A 16,661-nucleotide genomic window follows, 5' to 3' on the forward strand; every position below is an offset into this window, starting at 1 on the left:
TTCGAATAATTATCATTTATGTGTGCTATAATGCGCATAAATATATAATTAATATGTTTAGTCCCTCTAATGAATAAATATATCCCTTAAAATAAATAGATTAAAATGGATTAAATAGAATAGCCTTATATTAATTATGTGTTATGTTCTTGAATTTTCTTAACATTATAATTATGTGTTCAGGCTTATGCTGCCTTTTTCATAGGTTAGTTTTCAAAATATTTTAATATAAACAACTTTAGCTTATATTTTTTTTATAGTGTAAATTGTAATAAATTAAAAATTTTTGATATTTGTAAAATTATAAAATTTCCCATTTTAATAGTCATTAGTTTTTATTTTATTGTCTACAGGTACACAAATTAACAACGCTATATTAAAAAAACATAAAAAGGGAAGATTTAAAGGTAAAATAAAAAATGACATCTCAATGCTATTCATGTGTGGCATTTAAGTAATTCTTTCACAAAAATGTATTATAGTTTGAATATATAAGAGAATAAAAACATATAGAATGTATTAAATAATATATACGAATCCCAAAAAATGTAACTATTTCACGTTTTTGTCAAGAAACTTAAATATTAGCATTATAATGCGTTACTATTATAACAACCTGGCTTTTTCGTGATACCCGATAACAAATAACCCAATTTATAAATTAAAATGGTTAATATCCAATATATATATGTGCTTTATTTAGGATAATATACTAAATTATTTAAATATAGCGAGCATCGCAGATGGGGATTTGCATGCATGTAGCTATGCTTGAAATATATATATTTTTTATTTTTAGAAAATACTGTTAAATCAATACAACTTTAAAGGATTAAAAGCATTTTTTTTAAGTATTATTAAATAATTTATAAAGAAATACGTAATAAAAAAATAAAAAGACAACACATATTTTCGAATTAAATATATTTATATAGATGTTTGATATACATGTTGAGTATGTTTACAATTTGTTCTTAAAATAAGATTGGCTTTAATAATAATTATTATTTTTTTATACATCAAAATATAGGGCATTATAGTAAATTGTGTTGATTTTTTAGAAATAAAAACACGGCCTAGAAGATGTATTTATATAGAGAACGGCAAACTTGTTTTAGCATGCCTAGATATAGCAATTTAATTTTTATCTTCCATTTTTAAAATTAATAACCTTACACCTTATTTGTTACTTTTTATTTTTCATGTTTATACATATTTTTGTGCTAATATATTAAGTCTATATATGTATTTTAAAAAAAGTTTGCATTTTACCAGTATGATTTGTATCCATTATACAAATGCTTATAGCTATCCAGGTATTTATATATAACATGCCAATTTTTAAGATCTTTTACTATTTTTATTTGGATTTATAAGAGTTCAACTGAAATAGAAAAAATAAAATAAAAAAAAATTAAATAAAGTGAAATATGATAAATTAGGAACAATATGAAATACCTAAGAATGAAGAACACCCAAACAATATTTTGCTAAATATATGCTTATTTTATGGACAACATGATATATTTTTAAATTAAAACAGAAATAAATAAAAGAAAGAAATATTATTTTGCTCCCTTTGTTATGAAAACCACAAAATATTAAAAAAACAAAATATTTTTAATTTAAAAAAAAAAACTCTCATATATATTATGTTTTCTTGTATATCATCATGCTGTATATGCATATGCCCATTAAAGCACATATACATAATAACAATATAAAAAACTGTAAATAAAATATCATTACAAAATGGTAATACAATAATATTTTTTCCCATTATCATATATTTTTTACTTTGATATTTTAAAGCTTGATGGATCATGATGCATAATAATAATATTCACATAATAGTATGCCATCATTAATATTAATTATTATATATTTGAATTGCATATATATTAAATATAATATAAATAATATATATCATTTTTTCATTATACATATTTATTTAAATAATAAGCATAAACATTTTTATAGGAATTGACATTGTGTATATATCATATTAGAAATATAATTTTCTCGCGCACTTTTGGGTATTCGTTTATACAATGCATGGTTTTAAAAAATGGTATCAATATATTATATATATGTTTTACGAATAACGATAAAGCGATTTAGGATTTTAACGTTTTTTTTTCTTTCTATACTTATATATTATTGTACGTATTAATAATGCATTTATGTCGATAAATAAATAAAATAAGTTGTATAATATAAAAAAAGTATTAATGCCAATAAATAACAAAATAAATATCAAAATATTTATAGCTTTAGGTTTCTTTTAAGCGATTCCTGCACAAAAGACTAATTAAAGCAATTAAATATTATTGAATATGTAATTTTATTGAGTATTGGTAAGTGAATTGGAAATTTTATTATCATGTTTTATGGAAATACATTGCTTTTTATGCATTAATTATTCTTTATTTATTATATAGCATAAAAATGATACATACTGATTATGTAAAGAAAATTTGCGCTTATAATTTAATAATGTTGCATTTACATATATAATAATAAAATTACTTTTTGAAATACATATAACGTCGCACACAAGTAAATATTAATAAATAAATATATATTATATACATATATATGAGAAAACGAAAGCCGAATTATATAAAAATATATTCGCACAAAATATGGACTGATATACTTAATGTTTTTTTTTGTTTTAAATTTATTTTATTTTATTTTTTTTAAACATTTCAGTAGTTTTATATATTGACGGCGAACTAAATAATACGCATATGAGTTTCAGAAAACATGAAAACATTGTAGCATATATATGACAAATTAAAGAAAAAGCTAATGTAAATGAAATTATAAACTTTTATATACTTTTAAACAATATGTGAATTCTACTTATTTCTTCATTTTTATTTTTTGTCTAATTAAAACACTTATAATTATAACTATTCACAGTATATACATTATTATTTAATGACTATTACTTATAGTTCTTTGATTTATGCATGAACATTTTACAATTCCCTTTTATTAATATAATGCGAAAACTCAATTAATATATAGCATACATATCTTTATTAAAATATAAAATTTCATGAATATATATTTAAATTAATTCATGAAAATTTATATTTATGCATATATACATATCTACACACTTATAAAAATATATAGACTTGTCATTTTTTGTTCCAATTTGAATAAATTATTCTTAAACGTGCTATTTTATAGTATTTTTTGTAATTTCTATTTCTTTATACTCAGTATATATTTGAAGTTCATGTTTGGTCATTCGTAATATAATATATGTTTGTTTTAATTTTAAGAATAAGTATCAATGTAATATGCTTTATACTTTATTTACAATTTTAAATTTATTTTAATTTATTTTACATTCATTTTTTTATCCTTATTTACAATGTTTTATTAAATTGAGAATATGCTTATATTAAATGTAATTACTATGTATGCATGAAGCGATAAATTATATTTTTCTCAAATTCGTATATATATGAGTAAGTACCGATAAATGTCTATGCTGTGTATGTTTTGATGAATAATATTACTATTTATTGATTTTATGCAATCATTATATATATTTTATGTACTTTTTTTTGTTCATTCTTTTAGTGTTTCAATTGAGGCAAGCTTTCGTGTGCATGTAGTATATATATATTATTTACATATGTTTAATACATCTTTATCACTATTCCATAATTTTTTCATTATTATAACTCTTTAAATTTTTTATTAACTCCTTCTTATGCAAATTAAATTTCTATATAATTAAGGAATATAAAAAGGGCAGCGAAATTATAATATAAATAAACAAAAATATTGAAGATAATAAAATATATAACAGCTATTTTTGTAAAGGAGCCGGGGAATGTATGCTTACTTTTACATAATAGAAATAACATCGTGTAAATATTAAGGCAATTTTTAATGACTCAATGTTTGTAGCATATATATAAAGAGATACACAACTAGTTATATATACAGATATTATATATATTTGTGTTTTTTGCGTTCCTCATGAACCTTAATGAAAATATTTCACAAAATGGATTTAATAACGCGATACAAGAAAATGACTATTCAATGAGCTTGGTATCAGAAGGTTTGGATGGAAGTGGAAATGATGATTATCGAGAAAATGAAATAGAGGACTATAGAAATAATAGGAAAGAAAAATATGAGGGTAACAATAATGCTAATACTCATGAATCGTTGTTAAAAAATAATAAGGATAATATCGACTCCAAGTTAGGTTTTGATATAAGGAATGTTCTGAGACATGCATATTTACCCGTATGCATAGAAAAAATGAAAGAAGGAGAATACGTATATAAGTGGAATAATAATAATATATTTCAAAAAAAGACATTAAAATTTGTTTATTTAGATACAAATAATTATTGCATAAGATGGAATTCCAAAAAAAAAAAATTAAAAGAAAATAAGAGTCTATCATTATATATATGTGATATAATAAAAATATTAGATGGATCTGAATCTAAATTTTTTAAAAAAAAAGAAGAGAAGAGTTTATCCATTGAAATTATAAGTATAGATCGAAATCTAAAAGTTACCTTTTTAGATATTCAAAGATGGAAAATGTGGCTTTTTGGTTTAATGTACTATCATTATAAATTAGTTAATAAAAGTTCAAGAGAGCGAAAAAAATTAAAACCTTTTATATACGAGTCTAATAAATTATATGATAATTATATAATATCAGGATTAAAAGATATTAATGTTCTAACATTATCACAATTATATATTATTTTAAGAAGTTTAAATATTTATATAAATATGAAAATATTATATCATTATTTTTCTATATATAAAAATAAAGGCACTATAAATTATTATGGTTTTACAAAAATATTAGAACATATATTTTCAAATAATCATATTTCTATTCATTTTAATATGTACAAAAACAATGACTCAAATTATATAGATAAAAATCAATTTATTAATTTTTTAATTGATATACAATGCGAAGGTAAATCTGAAGAACGTATATTCAGAATTCACAAAAAAAATAATTACCCTCATTTAATTCAGGATAAGGTTGAACAAAATGAGGTAAGGAAACGAGAAGATAATCACGCACAAAATTGGAATAATAATGAAGTGAATACAAATCAACATATTGTTAAAGACAAAAATAAACATAATATTAGTGAACATATTTCTAATGATAATAAAATATCGAAAAATAATTCTATGATTGATGAAATAACAAATGGTTATGATTTAGATTATTGTGAATGGAGAAATTTAATAAAAACATTAGATATTAGTGACAATCAAAATGAACATAATTTACAATGCAATGCTAATATCGAACTCAACAGTTTTATGATTTCTGACCATTCAAAACAATATGATAAAGATTATGTAATGATTTTAAATATATTGCGAGACAAATGTGGAGTTTCTTCTACTACTAATTATAATGATGAGTTTTATATGAACTCACATAAGAAATCAGAAAAAAAATATAAACGTGAAATATATGCATGTGAAGAAAACAACAGAAAAGAACAAACTAATGAAATCTCTAAAGAAGATAAAAATAAAGACGATTTTTATTTTATACGAACCAATATTATATACAAGTTATTAAATACAATAAAAAAATATAATATTCCATTTGTTATAATCAATGAAGGTAATCATTATTTGACACAAATTGGATTAGTTTATTTTTTATTATCAAAAGAAAATAGTATTATGTGCCCAGAATATGCTAAGGTATATCAAAATATGAACTTGCCTTTATGTAACTATTGGATTAATAGTAGTCACAATAGTTACTTAGGTAGAAAACAGATATTTAGTGCAAGTAGTATCGAGCAATATATATATATATTAATAGATGGGTGTAGATGTGTTGAATTTGATTGCTATTATTTTAATAAAAATATTGTTGTATATCATGGTTTATATGGCTACAAATTAACATCGTCCATATTATTTTGTGACACTTTAATTGCTTGCAAAATGTTTGGATTCTCAACATCACCCTATCCAATAATATTGTCATTAGAGATTCATTGTAAAGATAAGCATAAAAATTTAATCGCAAAAATTTTAATATATATTTTAGGTAATCAACTTTATATACCCAAAACAAAAGACGAAATTAATAATATAACACCAAATAATTGCAGAAATAAATTCTTAGTTAAATATAAACATTTTGATAATAATTATACTTCAAGCTTTTATAGCATATTTGAAGGCTTAAAAAATGTCATGTATGACGAATTGGGATACTTCTCAGATATTATTAATGAACAGGAAGACATAGATGTTGATGAGCCAAAAGAATATGAAATTATAGAAAAAAAAAATGAAGAATATAATAAAATTAGCATTGAAAATCAAAATATGGAATCAGAAAATCGGGTTAATAATTATATCGAACAAAATAATTCTAAAAATACTAGTTATAAAAATAATGAAGTTCAGAAAAAAAATAAAAATAGTGATGAAAATAATTTGTTTCGTAATGAAAATGTCCCACAAAGGGAGCAACATGAAGTAGACAATAATTACAATAGTAGTTCTAGTAGTAATTATTTATATGAAAAAAATACTATTCATAAAACTCAAATTAATGAAAAATATAGAAAACAGGGTAACTGCTCAAATATTAATTCAGGATTCAACAATAGTAGCGCTCCCAATAATACTAACACTTCAGATGCTATTACAAATTGTGGTCAAAATGTGCCTGAAACTGCTCGCATGTCGAAGGAGGAAAATAAAAAAAAACAAAATAACGAAAAATATAAAAATAATATATTAAACAAATGCTCATGCTTAAAAGGATATGTATTTAGAAATTTTCAGGAAAATAGAACATATAATGAAATATGTTCTATTAGTGAAAATAAATTTATAAAATTAATTAAAAAACATGAAGATGATGTTATCAAATATAACCAAAAAACATTAACGCGTGTATATCCATCTGGCACTAGATTAGCTTCAACAAATTTTAACCCGCTTATTTTTTGGAGTGCTGGAATACAATTTGTTGCATTAAATTATCAATATAACGGCTTAAGCATGTTATTAAATAAAGGGAGATTTTTAGAAAACGGAGGAAAACATTCAGGTTATATATTAAAACCCGAATTATTACGATTTAATAAAAAACATGATTATAATGTCTTATCATTAAATATCCAAATATTATCATTACATCAAATTAATTTGCTATTTTCAATTAAAAATAAATATCAAGAAAAAAAATTAAAAAAGGAACTATTCAAAATGGACATGATTCAACGTATACAAACTCATAAAAAAATTAGCAATAAAAGGAAAAAATTTAAGTATTTGCAAAAATTGGAAAGAGAAAAGAAAAGCCCACTTCTTTCAGATATACAATCAGATGATAGTAAAAAAAAAAAAAAAATTAGTAATGAAACATTATTAAAAAAATTTAAAGATAATGACAATGATGTTAATTATATTCATAAAAAATTCGCAAATATTGAAAAAGAATATGAAGATATGTTGACAGAATATAAATCATTTTTGTTATGTTCCACATTGTCCCATAGTAGTAGTTTTAATAGTTGTAGTAGCGTTACAACAACATCGAATAATACTACAGATTCAAATAAAAAAGTATCATCTAAATCTAAAAAAAAAAATTTTTACCAGGCTTTTCTAGAATTAAAAAAAGCAAATAATTTATTTTTCTATCTCTATGTTACTATTTCTATACATGGTTATAATGAGCAAAAATGTTATTTTAAAACAGAAATCGCCAAAGTTAACTTCTATGACATAAATTATTGGTAAGTTCGTAATTAAAATTGAATTTGTTTTTCATCTTATAAAACATGAACATAAAAATTTACAATTTTTCATATGTTAAATTATTTAAACTTTTTAAAATTATTTACCTCACTTTATTAGTTGGCCCAAACCATCCAATTTCCAAATGAAAATAATACACCCATCACTGGCCCTTATCGTATTTGAATTAAAATCATATGTAAGTTAACAAAATATATTATTTTTCACGCATTTCTAAGAAATAATAAATTCAATTAAATAAAATATCCAAATTGTGACTAAATATAATGTTTATACATTTTTTAATGATCAAGTAAAAGCATATATTTTTTTTTTTTATACAGGACACTGTAAAAAGTGATATTATTGCATGTGCTTGTTTCCCAGTGAAATGCTTAAGAGAAGGGTAAAGAAAAATAAAATCCCAAAACGAAAAAAATGAACAAAATTAGTTTTTGTCTTTGCATAAATATTTCTAAAACATTTGTTTATTATTAATATTTATGATTTTTTTTAAATGTAGTATTCGATTCGTTCCGCTGTGTGACAAGCATTTAAAAGACATAAAAGGATCAGGGATTTTAGTTAACTTGAAATTTGATAAAATAACTGAGAATATTTAATAATACGTTTTTATTTATGTTTAAAGATTGTGAGATTATGTATGAAATTTTATATGGTTTATATATTAATTTTCACTTTGTAATTTTTTTTTAAGCTGTTTTGTTTTTAATTTTATTTTGTCTGCATGACGAAAATATTTGTTAAGGTTCAACGTATGTTTTGTCATATTTTTAATTATGTTATATATATACATACATATATACGTTGCATTTGTTTAAGCATTTATTAAAACTTAATGGGGAATTTCCCCTTTTTCCATTGAACTCTATAAGTCACTTATTTAAATAAATAGAGTATATTTTATAATATTATACAAAATTATAATTGTTACTGTTATAAAAATAAGATATATTTATGAAGAAATATATATAAATATAGTTGTGTATATTAAGAAAATAAAATTTAATATTTATAATTTTTTAATTTTTCTTAAATACACGTCATAATGGGTGAACATAAATTATGAATGATAAAATGGCTTTAGTATAATAAAAAAGGTGATAATTGCAATAAAAATAAAAATGGCATTTGAATGTCTTCATATGTTTATTTTAAAAATTGAATTTGAAGTATTATATTTATTATAAGCATTTGGTTGCGAAAAAAAGTGTTCTACTATAATATTTATAAATACTACAGTAGCTCCCTTTTTTTAATAAATTTATTATTGTGTAATTATATTTACATAAGTACATTCACAATTTTTTTCCAAAGAAAAGGTGTTATTTAATTATACATCATTCTTAGCAAATAAATATATATTTATGCATGTATGCATACAATTTTATGTGTATTAAACCGATCGTATAATATCTTATCATATATGGTCTGTAAATACACATACAAATTATATGGATACATTCGAAACCCCTTCAATTTTAGATCTTAAAATAGTTATGCATTGTATATATTTTTCATACATCATAAAATAAAAATTTTAATAAAATAAAACGAGAAAACGAAATATTGCACCATTGGATTTTGTTAGACTACTAATATTAATGAGTATGTATATACATGCCTCAAATGTATGAAACTGCGTTTCTTTTAAGCACAAAACATATAAATATTTTTAAAAAAGCTTACAAAAAATATATAAAACAATAATAAACCAACCAAAAAAAAAGAAAAATACACTAGCAAAATATTGCTTAAATTGTTTTAAAAAATATATTATGAAATATGCTATTTTTAAATATGTTCAATTCATGCTTATATATCGTTTAATGATACGGTCTGAAAATATTAACGAAAAATAATACCACAATTGGACTTTTTATAATAAAACATTTTAGTATCATGTGTAATTTATTAAGCTTGTATTGAAAAAAAAATGCGTTACATATTTTACTTTTGTTTTCATTTTTTTTTTGTCCTCACACATTGTGCTTATATATATAGGTAAACAAGCGATATATATACATATGCTTATTTTTTTTTTTCATTTTTTTATTTTACTTTTTTTTTGTAATTTAATTTACATGGATTATAAACATATGTCAAGTGAGTAACTAGTAAATGGATTTGGTGCGTTTCTTTGTACACTTTTTGTAACAGGCTGTTACAATTTTTTGCAACTATCGCTTATCTGTGTATAAGCATATAAAATGCATGAATGTACACAATTTGTGGGGAAAAATAAATATATTATATATTCATATTTGATGGTAGAATTTATTAACACTTAACAAATAACAAAGGAATTTATGAATATATATATGCACGTGCACACCAAAAGTTCATAAGTATACATACACATACAATATAATTGAAAAAAAAGACAAATTAATTAAAAAATTAAAAAATGAAAGGCTCAAAAGGGAATACTAAAATGATGAAATGCAATGATAATATGGAAGATAATAAAAAAACGTGGCTAAATAGTTTTAATGAAAAAGATAAAGCAAATTTAAAGAACGTAGGTAGTAAAAGTATAAAAAATGTAGCATTAACATTTTTCAAAGAGCATAATATTTATAATCGTGAAAATATAGAAATATTAAATTATTTTTGTCAAGAAAAATTAGATGATAATTTAGTAAATGATGAGATAATCGAATTTTTACAAACTGCATTTTTTTTATTTGAGTATTTTATTAAAGTAAACACTTTTAAAATAAATAAAAAAGAATTTATTGAAAATGTTTGCGAATGTTGTAAAAGGATATTATTAAAAAATATTATTAAATACGAAAAAGAAATATTAGACTTTTTATTAAAAAATTTAATTAATTTTATTAACAAATATTCATTTTCCTTTATTTATCAATCATTATATAACATATACCAGTATCAAAACAAAAATTTTAGAAATCCAAATGAATATAGATATGATAATTTAAGTTTTATTCTCAATATTGAGTCTGTTATTATAAATAACCAAACACTTTTGGTTAATAATAATGAATTTATAGTAGACACTTTACTTTTATTAGATGAAACTGACGAAAAATACATCAAAGAAAAATATTCTACGATTAGGGGAGTTTGTGAAGACAACAATAATTTGGACTCTAATCACAATGGTTCTTTAGATATAGATAGACAATATAACGTCATAAGTCATGATCTTATGAGTAATGAAACCATGTCAAGGAAATTAAAAAAAGACAGCGATAAAGAGGATGGCGAATCGAACGATGAGACTGGAAAAAAAACAAGAAAAAGAGCACGAACAACCCAAAAGGGGGATAAAAATAATATAAAAACATCAAAAAAAAAAGACACTATATTAAAACAAATAAATGATGATTTATCAAATATTCATAAAATAAATAAAACAAATGGGAATTACATTATTGACCAAGAATTTGTTTGCCTATATATGTTTGTATTTTTTAAAGGTTGTTTTGATAATATAAATTTTTATTTAATAGAAAAATTTATTGAAAATTATTATATGAATGAAAATAAAGAAAATATTTATAAAGAATTGTTTTTATTCTTATTTTTAATATACAAAGACAAAATGCACAATATTGTTAATAGAATACTAACAGATACAATCAAAAGTTTAAATAGTAGTGACAGTATAGATATACGACTGCGAAAAAAGAGAAAAAAAAATAACGATGATAATTCATTAGACACAAATTGCTATATTCCAGATTGTTTATTTTATTATGAATTATTAATAAATATAATAACATATAATAATTTACAGTATGAAAACAATTATGAATATTATATAAACATTCTTAAATTACTAAATGAAAATGATAATTTTCAAAATTTGTTTATAAATTCCTTTTTTTTTGTTTATATCAGTACAAAAGATGTTAATATAAGAAGTATACTTTTAATTAATTTTATAAAATATCATTCAAAAAAGCATCACATTTTATTAAAATTACTTAGTCAAATAAAAAATATTTTCGCAATAATATATGATATAAACAGTAATAATATTATATATAATATTAATACATTTAATAAAATGTCTATTTCAGATTTTATGTGTTGTGGAAATAACGAGTTAAAAGTTAAATATAGCTACCTTTTTCATATTGCAGAAAATATTATTATCGATAAATATATAAATTTATTTTTTAAAGAAACATATTATATTATTAGTAGAATTAATCTCAACTATTTTTGTCATGCTACCAATTTATACCTTTGTATATATGACAAAATTTTTAATAAAACAATAAATATTATATATGAAAATGAAATGAATTTAAATGATGAGGCTTTTAGTGCATGTAAAAAAATATTAAAACCTTTTCTATTTATATATGTAGAATTATTTGATAGTTTAACGCAAAAATTAAAAAAAAATATATTTGATGACAAAGTTATGTTCTCATTTTCCTTTATAAAAAAATACCTTTTAAAAAATATGTATGAAAGGACATACCTACAAAAAGATTTATTTGGTGTCATATATCAAATATATTTTTTTATATACACATTGAAATATAAATTTATTAACTTTTTGAAAATATATATAGAAACAAAAAGAAACATAAAAGACAATTTAGAGGCTTTTCTTAAACTAAAAATCGAGTATATCAAAACGAAGAAAACAGACGAATTAGAAACCGATCAAATGAATTATTTGAATAAGAATGAAGGTGATAATATTATTGAAAATCTCAAAAATGACGCTGTAGATAATAATAAACTAGTTTGCCTTGATCAAGAAGAATGTTCAAATTCCCAAAAAAATAGTGATGATGATATTGACGATAATAGAAACAACGGAGATGAAGAATGCAGTAGTGATAGTGAATATAGTTATTCATATATGTATAATAACATTCGAAAAAATAAAAAAGAAAATATAAAATCTCAAGAAAAAAAAACAAATTCAAAAAAAAATGGGAACAAACAGGATGACGATAAAAAAGAGAATACTAAAAATAATAGTGATGAAGATGAAGAAATAAATAAAAATTTGGATGAATATATGATGATGAGTATTAAACAAGGAAATAATTTACCATGCAATCAAATGGAAATGAACAAAATTAAAATAATTAATTTTTTTCAAAAAAATTACCTTTTATTAAGATATTTTGATGCCAATGTGGAGCAAATATTAGAAGAGTATTGCACAGACGAAACACTCACAAAGTTTTCCTCTACTGCTTGTACATTAGAAGCGAATAACAATAATATAAAATATTATACCGAAAATGGACAAATAAATGATAACATATTGAATGGAATAAAAGATAATGGTAATAGTATCAAAAGTGGTAACTTGATCGGAAAAAATAAGCATACAACTGTAAATTCTGAAGAGAAAATAAGGTTTATTAAAAAGTTAAGAATATTTTTTGATAAAATCATACCCGTTGATGAAATAATAAATAGCATGTTTATAAATAATAAAGATAATGTTTATAGCAAGATTTTAAAAAATAATTTGATAATAATTAAAGAGTTCAAAAATTTAAGACTGGATGTAATTTATCCTATTTTTAATGCTAGTTTAGCATTACTATTTGACGATTTTTATTTTTTCATTATACAGAATATAAAGTTAGTGGTCGAGGAAAAAGAGAGATGTTTTTCTGATTACAAAATATTTTTAAATCTATCTTTTATTTTATTGCATATGTTTGCAAAAGATATTAAAATAGAAAAATATTTAGTTTCCATTTTTTATATGTTAAAGTTATCTCTTAACAAATTAAGGTCAATCGAAATTTTTGAGCAAAATGGAAAAGAATCTGCAATGGACACTATATATAACAAAGACGACAAAGCTTTTCGAACCAACATAAAGTATTATAACCTTAAAAAAGATAGTAATATTTTTAAAAATATATCAGAAGAAGAATCAGGGCAAATATCTTTAGAATCGAAAAATAAGGAAAATAGCTCATTACATAAAATAGAAGAAAAAATGCAATTGCATCAAAATATTTTATATATATTTTTTAAATTATTGCAAAACATTTTAAGACAAAATAATTTATATTACAATTTTAAAAGTATAATATATGATATACTATTTTCAGAATATTCAAATAAAAAAATTGTATTCTCATCTTTGAAATGCGTTATAGACAGATATAAATTGGAGGAAGCATACAACTATTGTTTGGCTATCTTGGATTCTATTACCGTGGGAAAAAATCATATATTATACAATATAATAAATAATGATAAAGTACTTTTGTTAGAACCCAAAATAGATCATACTGATTCAAAAAAAAACGAAAGTGATGATGATAATAATACAACAGTGATGAACGAACAAAAACAGACAAATAAAAACACAAAACAAGTTAACGAAAATAACACTCAAAATTATTTCCTTAATAAAAGAAAATGTAATAAAACAAGCCAAAATGATATCTCTAATAAATCCATTAATATGGGCAAAGAAAGTAACTCTGAAGTCGAAAATGAAACGAATGAAATCAATGAAGGAAGCACATATGATAATATTAATAAAGATCGGAATAATTTATTGTTAACAATTTTACAAAATACGAACGAGTTGAAAAAAAATATTTCTGATCCAAAAAATGGAAAAAATCCAAAACTATCCTCTCTCTATATAAATTTACTTATATTATATTATATATTTTCACAAAAAGGGAAATATAAAAATCAGAAAAGAATATATTATAATTGTATAAAGACAGACATAAGCAATTGCTATAATATTATAAATAAATTACTGTGCATCTTTTATTATAATGATAACTTAAATTTTTACTATCATAAATATTTAAAATACTTATGTTTTAAAATTTTTAAGAAAATATATAGCTTATTTTCAATAAAAGAAGTAGACCTATATGTCGATTTTTTGAAAAAAGGAAATCAAATAGACGGCAAAATATATAATGATAAAAGCATAAATGATATAATTTGTTTAAAAAAGGAAATAATATCTTTTTATGAATACATATTAAATGAGGAAGTTGAAGTATATACAAAAAAAAGTGGCAATAAAATAAATAAGAAAATAACAATTTCTGAGAATTATAAATTTTATTTTGCTAATAATTTAAAATGTGATCATATTGTATTAAAAAACGATAACTTTATATTTATGATTAATTCGTTATTATTTATTTTTAATATAAAATATGACAAAATAACATTTTATAAAATCGTGTCTATAATTTTAATGGAAAAACCAGAAAATCGAAATTATATTTTAGAAAAAGTTATATCATCAATAAAAAAAATTTTCAATTTAAGTGATATATATAATAATTTAAAAAAAACATTCAATAAAAATAATCAAATAAGATTACCAAATTATATTGAAAATCATTCGATGTTGTTGTATATTATTAGAACGACTATACTCATATTTTTATTAATTGATTATAATCATTTAAATAAGCAAGACATTGAAAAAGAAGACTATATAAGCTATAATTCTTTTAAAAATGATTATATCAAAAAAAAGTCTATAAAATATTATTATACTCAATTAAACTTATTACTTTTCCGAGTTTTTTATAGCGAAAAAAATATACCTTATTTTTTCAAAATATTCTTTAGTACTTTATATTTTATATCATTTAAAAAAAGTGATGAAAATTTAGTCTATTTTTTTGAAAGAGTATTTAATCATAAGGAAAATAATCAATTCTCTTTTGATAAGGACGAAAAAAGCGTCGATTCAGTGATAGAGGCATTGGCTAATAAAAGGCAGGACGAACACGCTTATTTATTGGAAAAGGGAGAAGAATTAGAAAGCGATAAAAATATTAATGTAGGCAATGACGATAAAAACATTAAAACAAAACAAAATGATGCTAAGAAAAAAAAACAGAATAAAAGTCATAATGAGAAAAAACAAACCTTAAAAAATAATAATAAAAAACGTAAAAAAAAAATTTCTGAAAGTGAAAGTTCAGAAGAAATGGACGAAGGAATATTATTAGACGATTTCAAGAAAAACTATCATAAAATTTTAAGAAATAAAACACAAAAAGAAAAAACAATACCAAATGATTCTAATGAAAAAAAAAACACTAATAATAAAAATTATAATAACAATGATAAAGATTATAAAAAAAGAGCTCCCATAATCGAAAGCTCCGAAGAAAGTTCTGATTCAGATGTATCATACAAAATAAACATAAAAAATAGCAAAAAGAAAAAGGCTAGTAATAATAAGAATGCGCAAAAGAAAGATGAACATGAGGAGGAACCCAACACAAGTTCGAGTGATGAACAAATTGCTAAAGAAAATGAAAATGATGATAGAAATTCCGATGGTGAAGAAAAAAATGAGGAAATTAAGAAACCAAAAGAGATTGAGTTACAAACAGAAAATGAAATGATACAAAATAATAAAAATGAATACGAAGAAAACATACATCAAGAAATGGAAGATATAAGTAAAATTTATAAAAGTTACCAATTTAATGGATCATTATGCTTAAAAATTTTTAACCATTTTATATTTGTGTGTAAAGGATATCATGAAGATTTAGAATTAAAAATATACAATGGAGTAGTTACACACTTAAAAGAAAATAATAGTGATAGAGAAAAACTAAAAAAACTTTTAAGAAAAAATTATAATGAATATAGAAAAAATCCCATTAAGTATAAAAAAAAATTAGAATTGCTCAACATAATTGAGACGAAAATTATTTTCCTTAATTTTATAAAAGAAAATTTAAAAAAAAGAAAATCTCTTATTTCAAGAATCAGTGAAGTTAATCTGAATATTTTTAAAAATAAATCCATGTTCCATATTGAACTGGATTTAATATAAAAAAAAATGCATATATAGTTGAAAAAGA

The 16,661-nt window shown here is 21.4% G+C and overlaps 2 protein-coding genes across 2 annotated transcripts; both read left to right on the top strand.

The window, feature by feature from the left end:
* Window positions 1-4,008: 4,008 nt before the first annotated feature.
* PBANKA_1211900 (phosphoinositide-specific phospholipase C) lies at window positions 4,009-8,426 on the top strand (the record flags this gene model as incomplete). The annotated part of the gene is made up of 4 exons (XM_034566173.1): window positions 4,009-7,802; window positions 7,924-8,002; window positions 8,148-8,209; window positions 8,327-8,426. The coding sequence occupies 4 exons, from the start codon at window positions 4,009-4,011 to the stop codon at window positions 8,424-8,426; spliced, it is 4,035 nt and encodes a 1,344-aa protein (XP_034422797.1).
* A 1,805-nt stretch (window positions 8,427-10,231) lies between these two features.
* On the top strand, window positions 10,232-16,633 carry PBANKA_1212000 (conserved Plasmodium protein, unknown function; the record flags this gene model as incomplete). Its single annotated transcript, XM_034566176.1, has 1 exon — window positions 10,232-16,633. One exon carries the CDS (start codon window positions 10,232-10,234, stop codon window positions 16,631-16,633), a length of 6,402 nt encoding a protein of 2,133 aa, XP_034422798.1.
* Window positions 16,634-16,661: the final 28 nt, after the last annotated feature.

This window comes from Plasmodium berghei, assembly GCF_900002375.2.
Source record: "Plasmodium berghei ANKA genome assembly, chromosome: 12".
Lineage (NCBI taxonomy): Eukaryota > Apicomplexa > Aconoidasida > Haemosporida > Plasmodiidae > Plasmodium > Plasmodium berghei.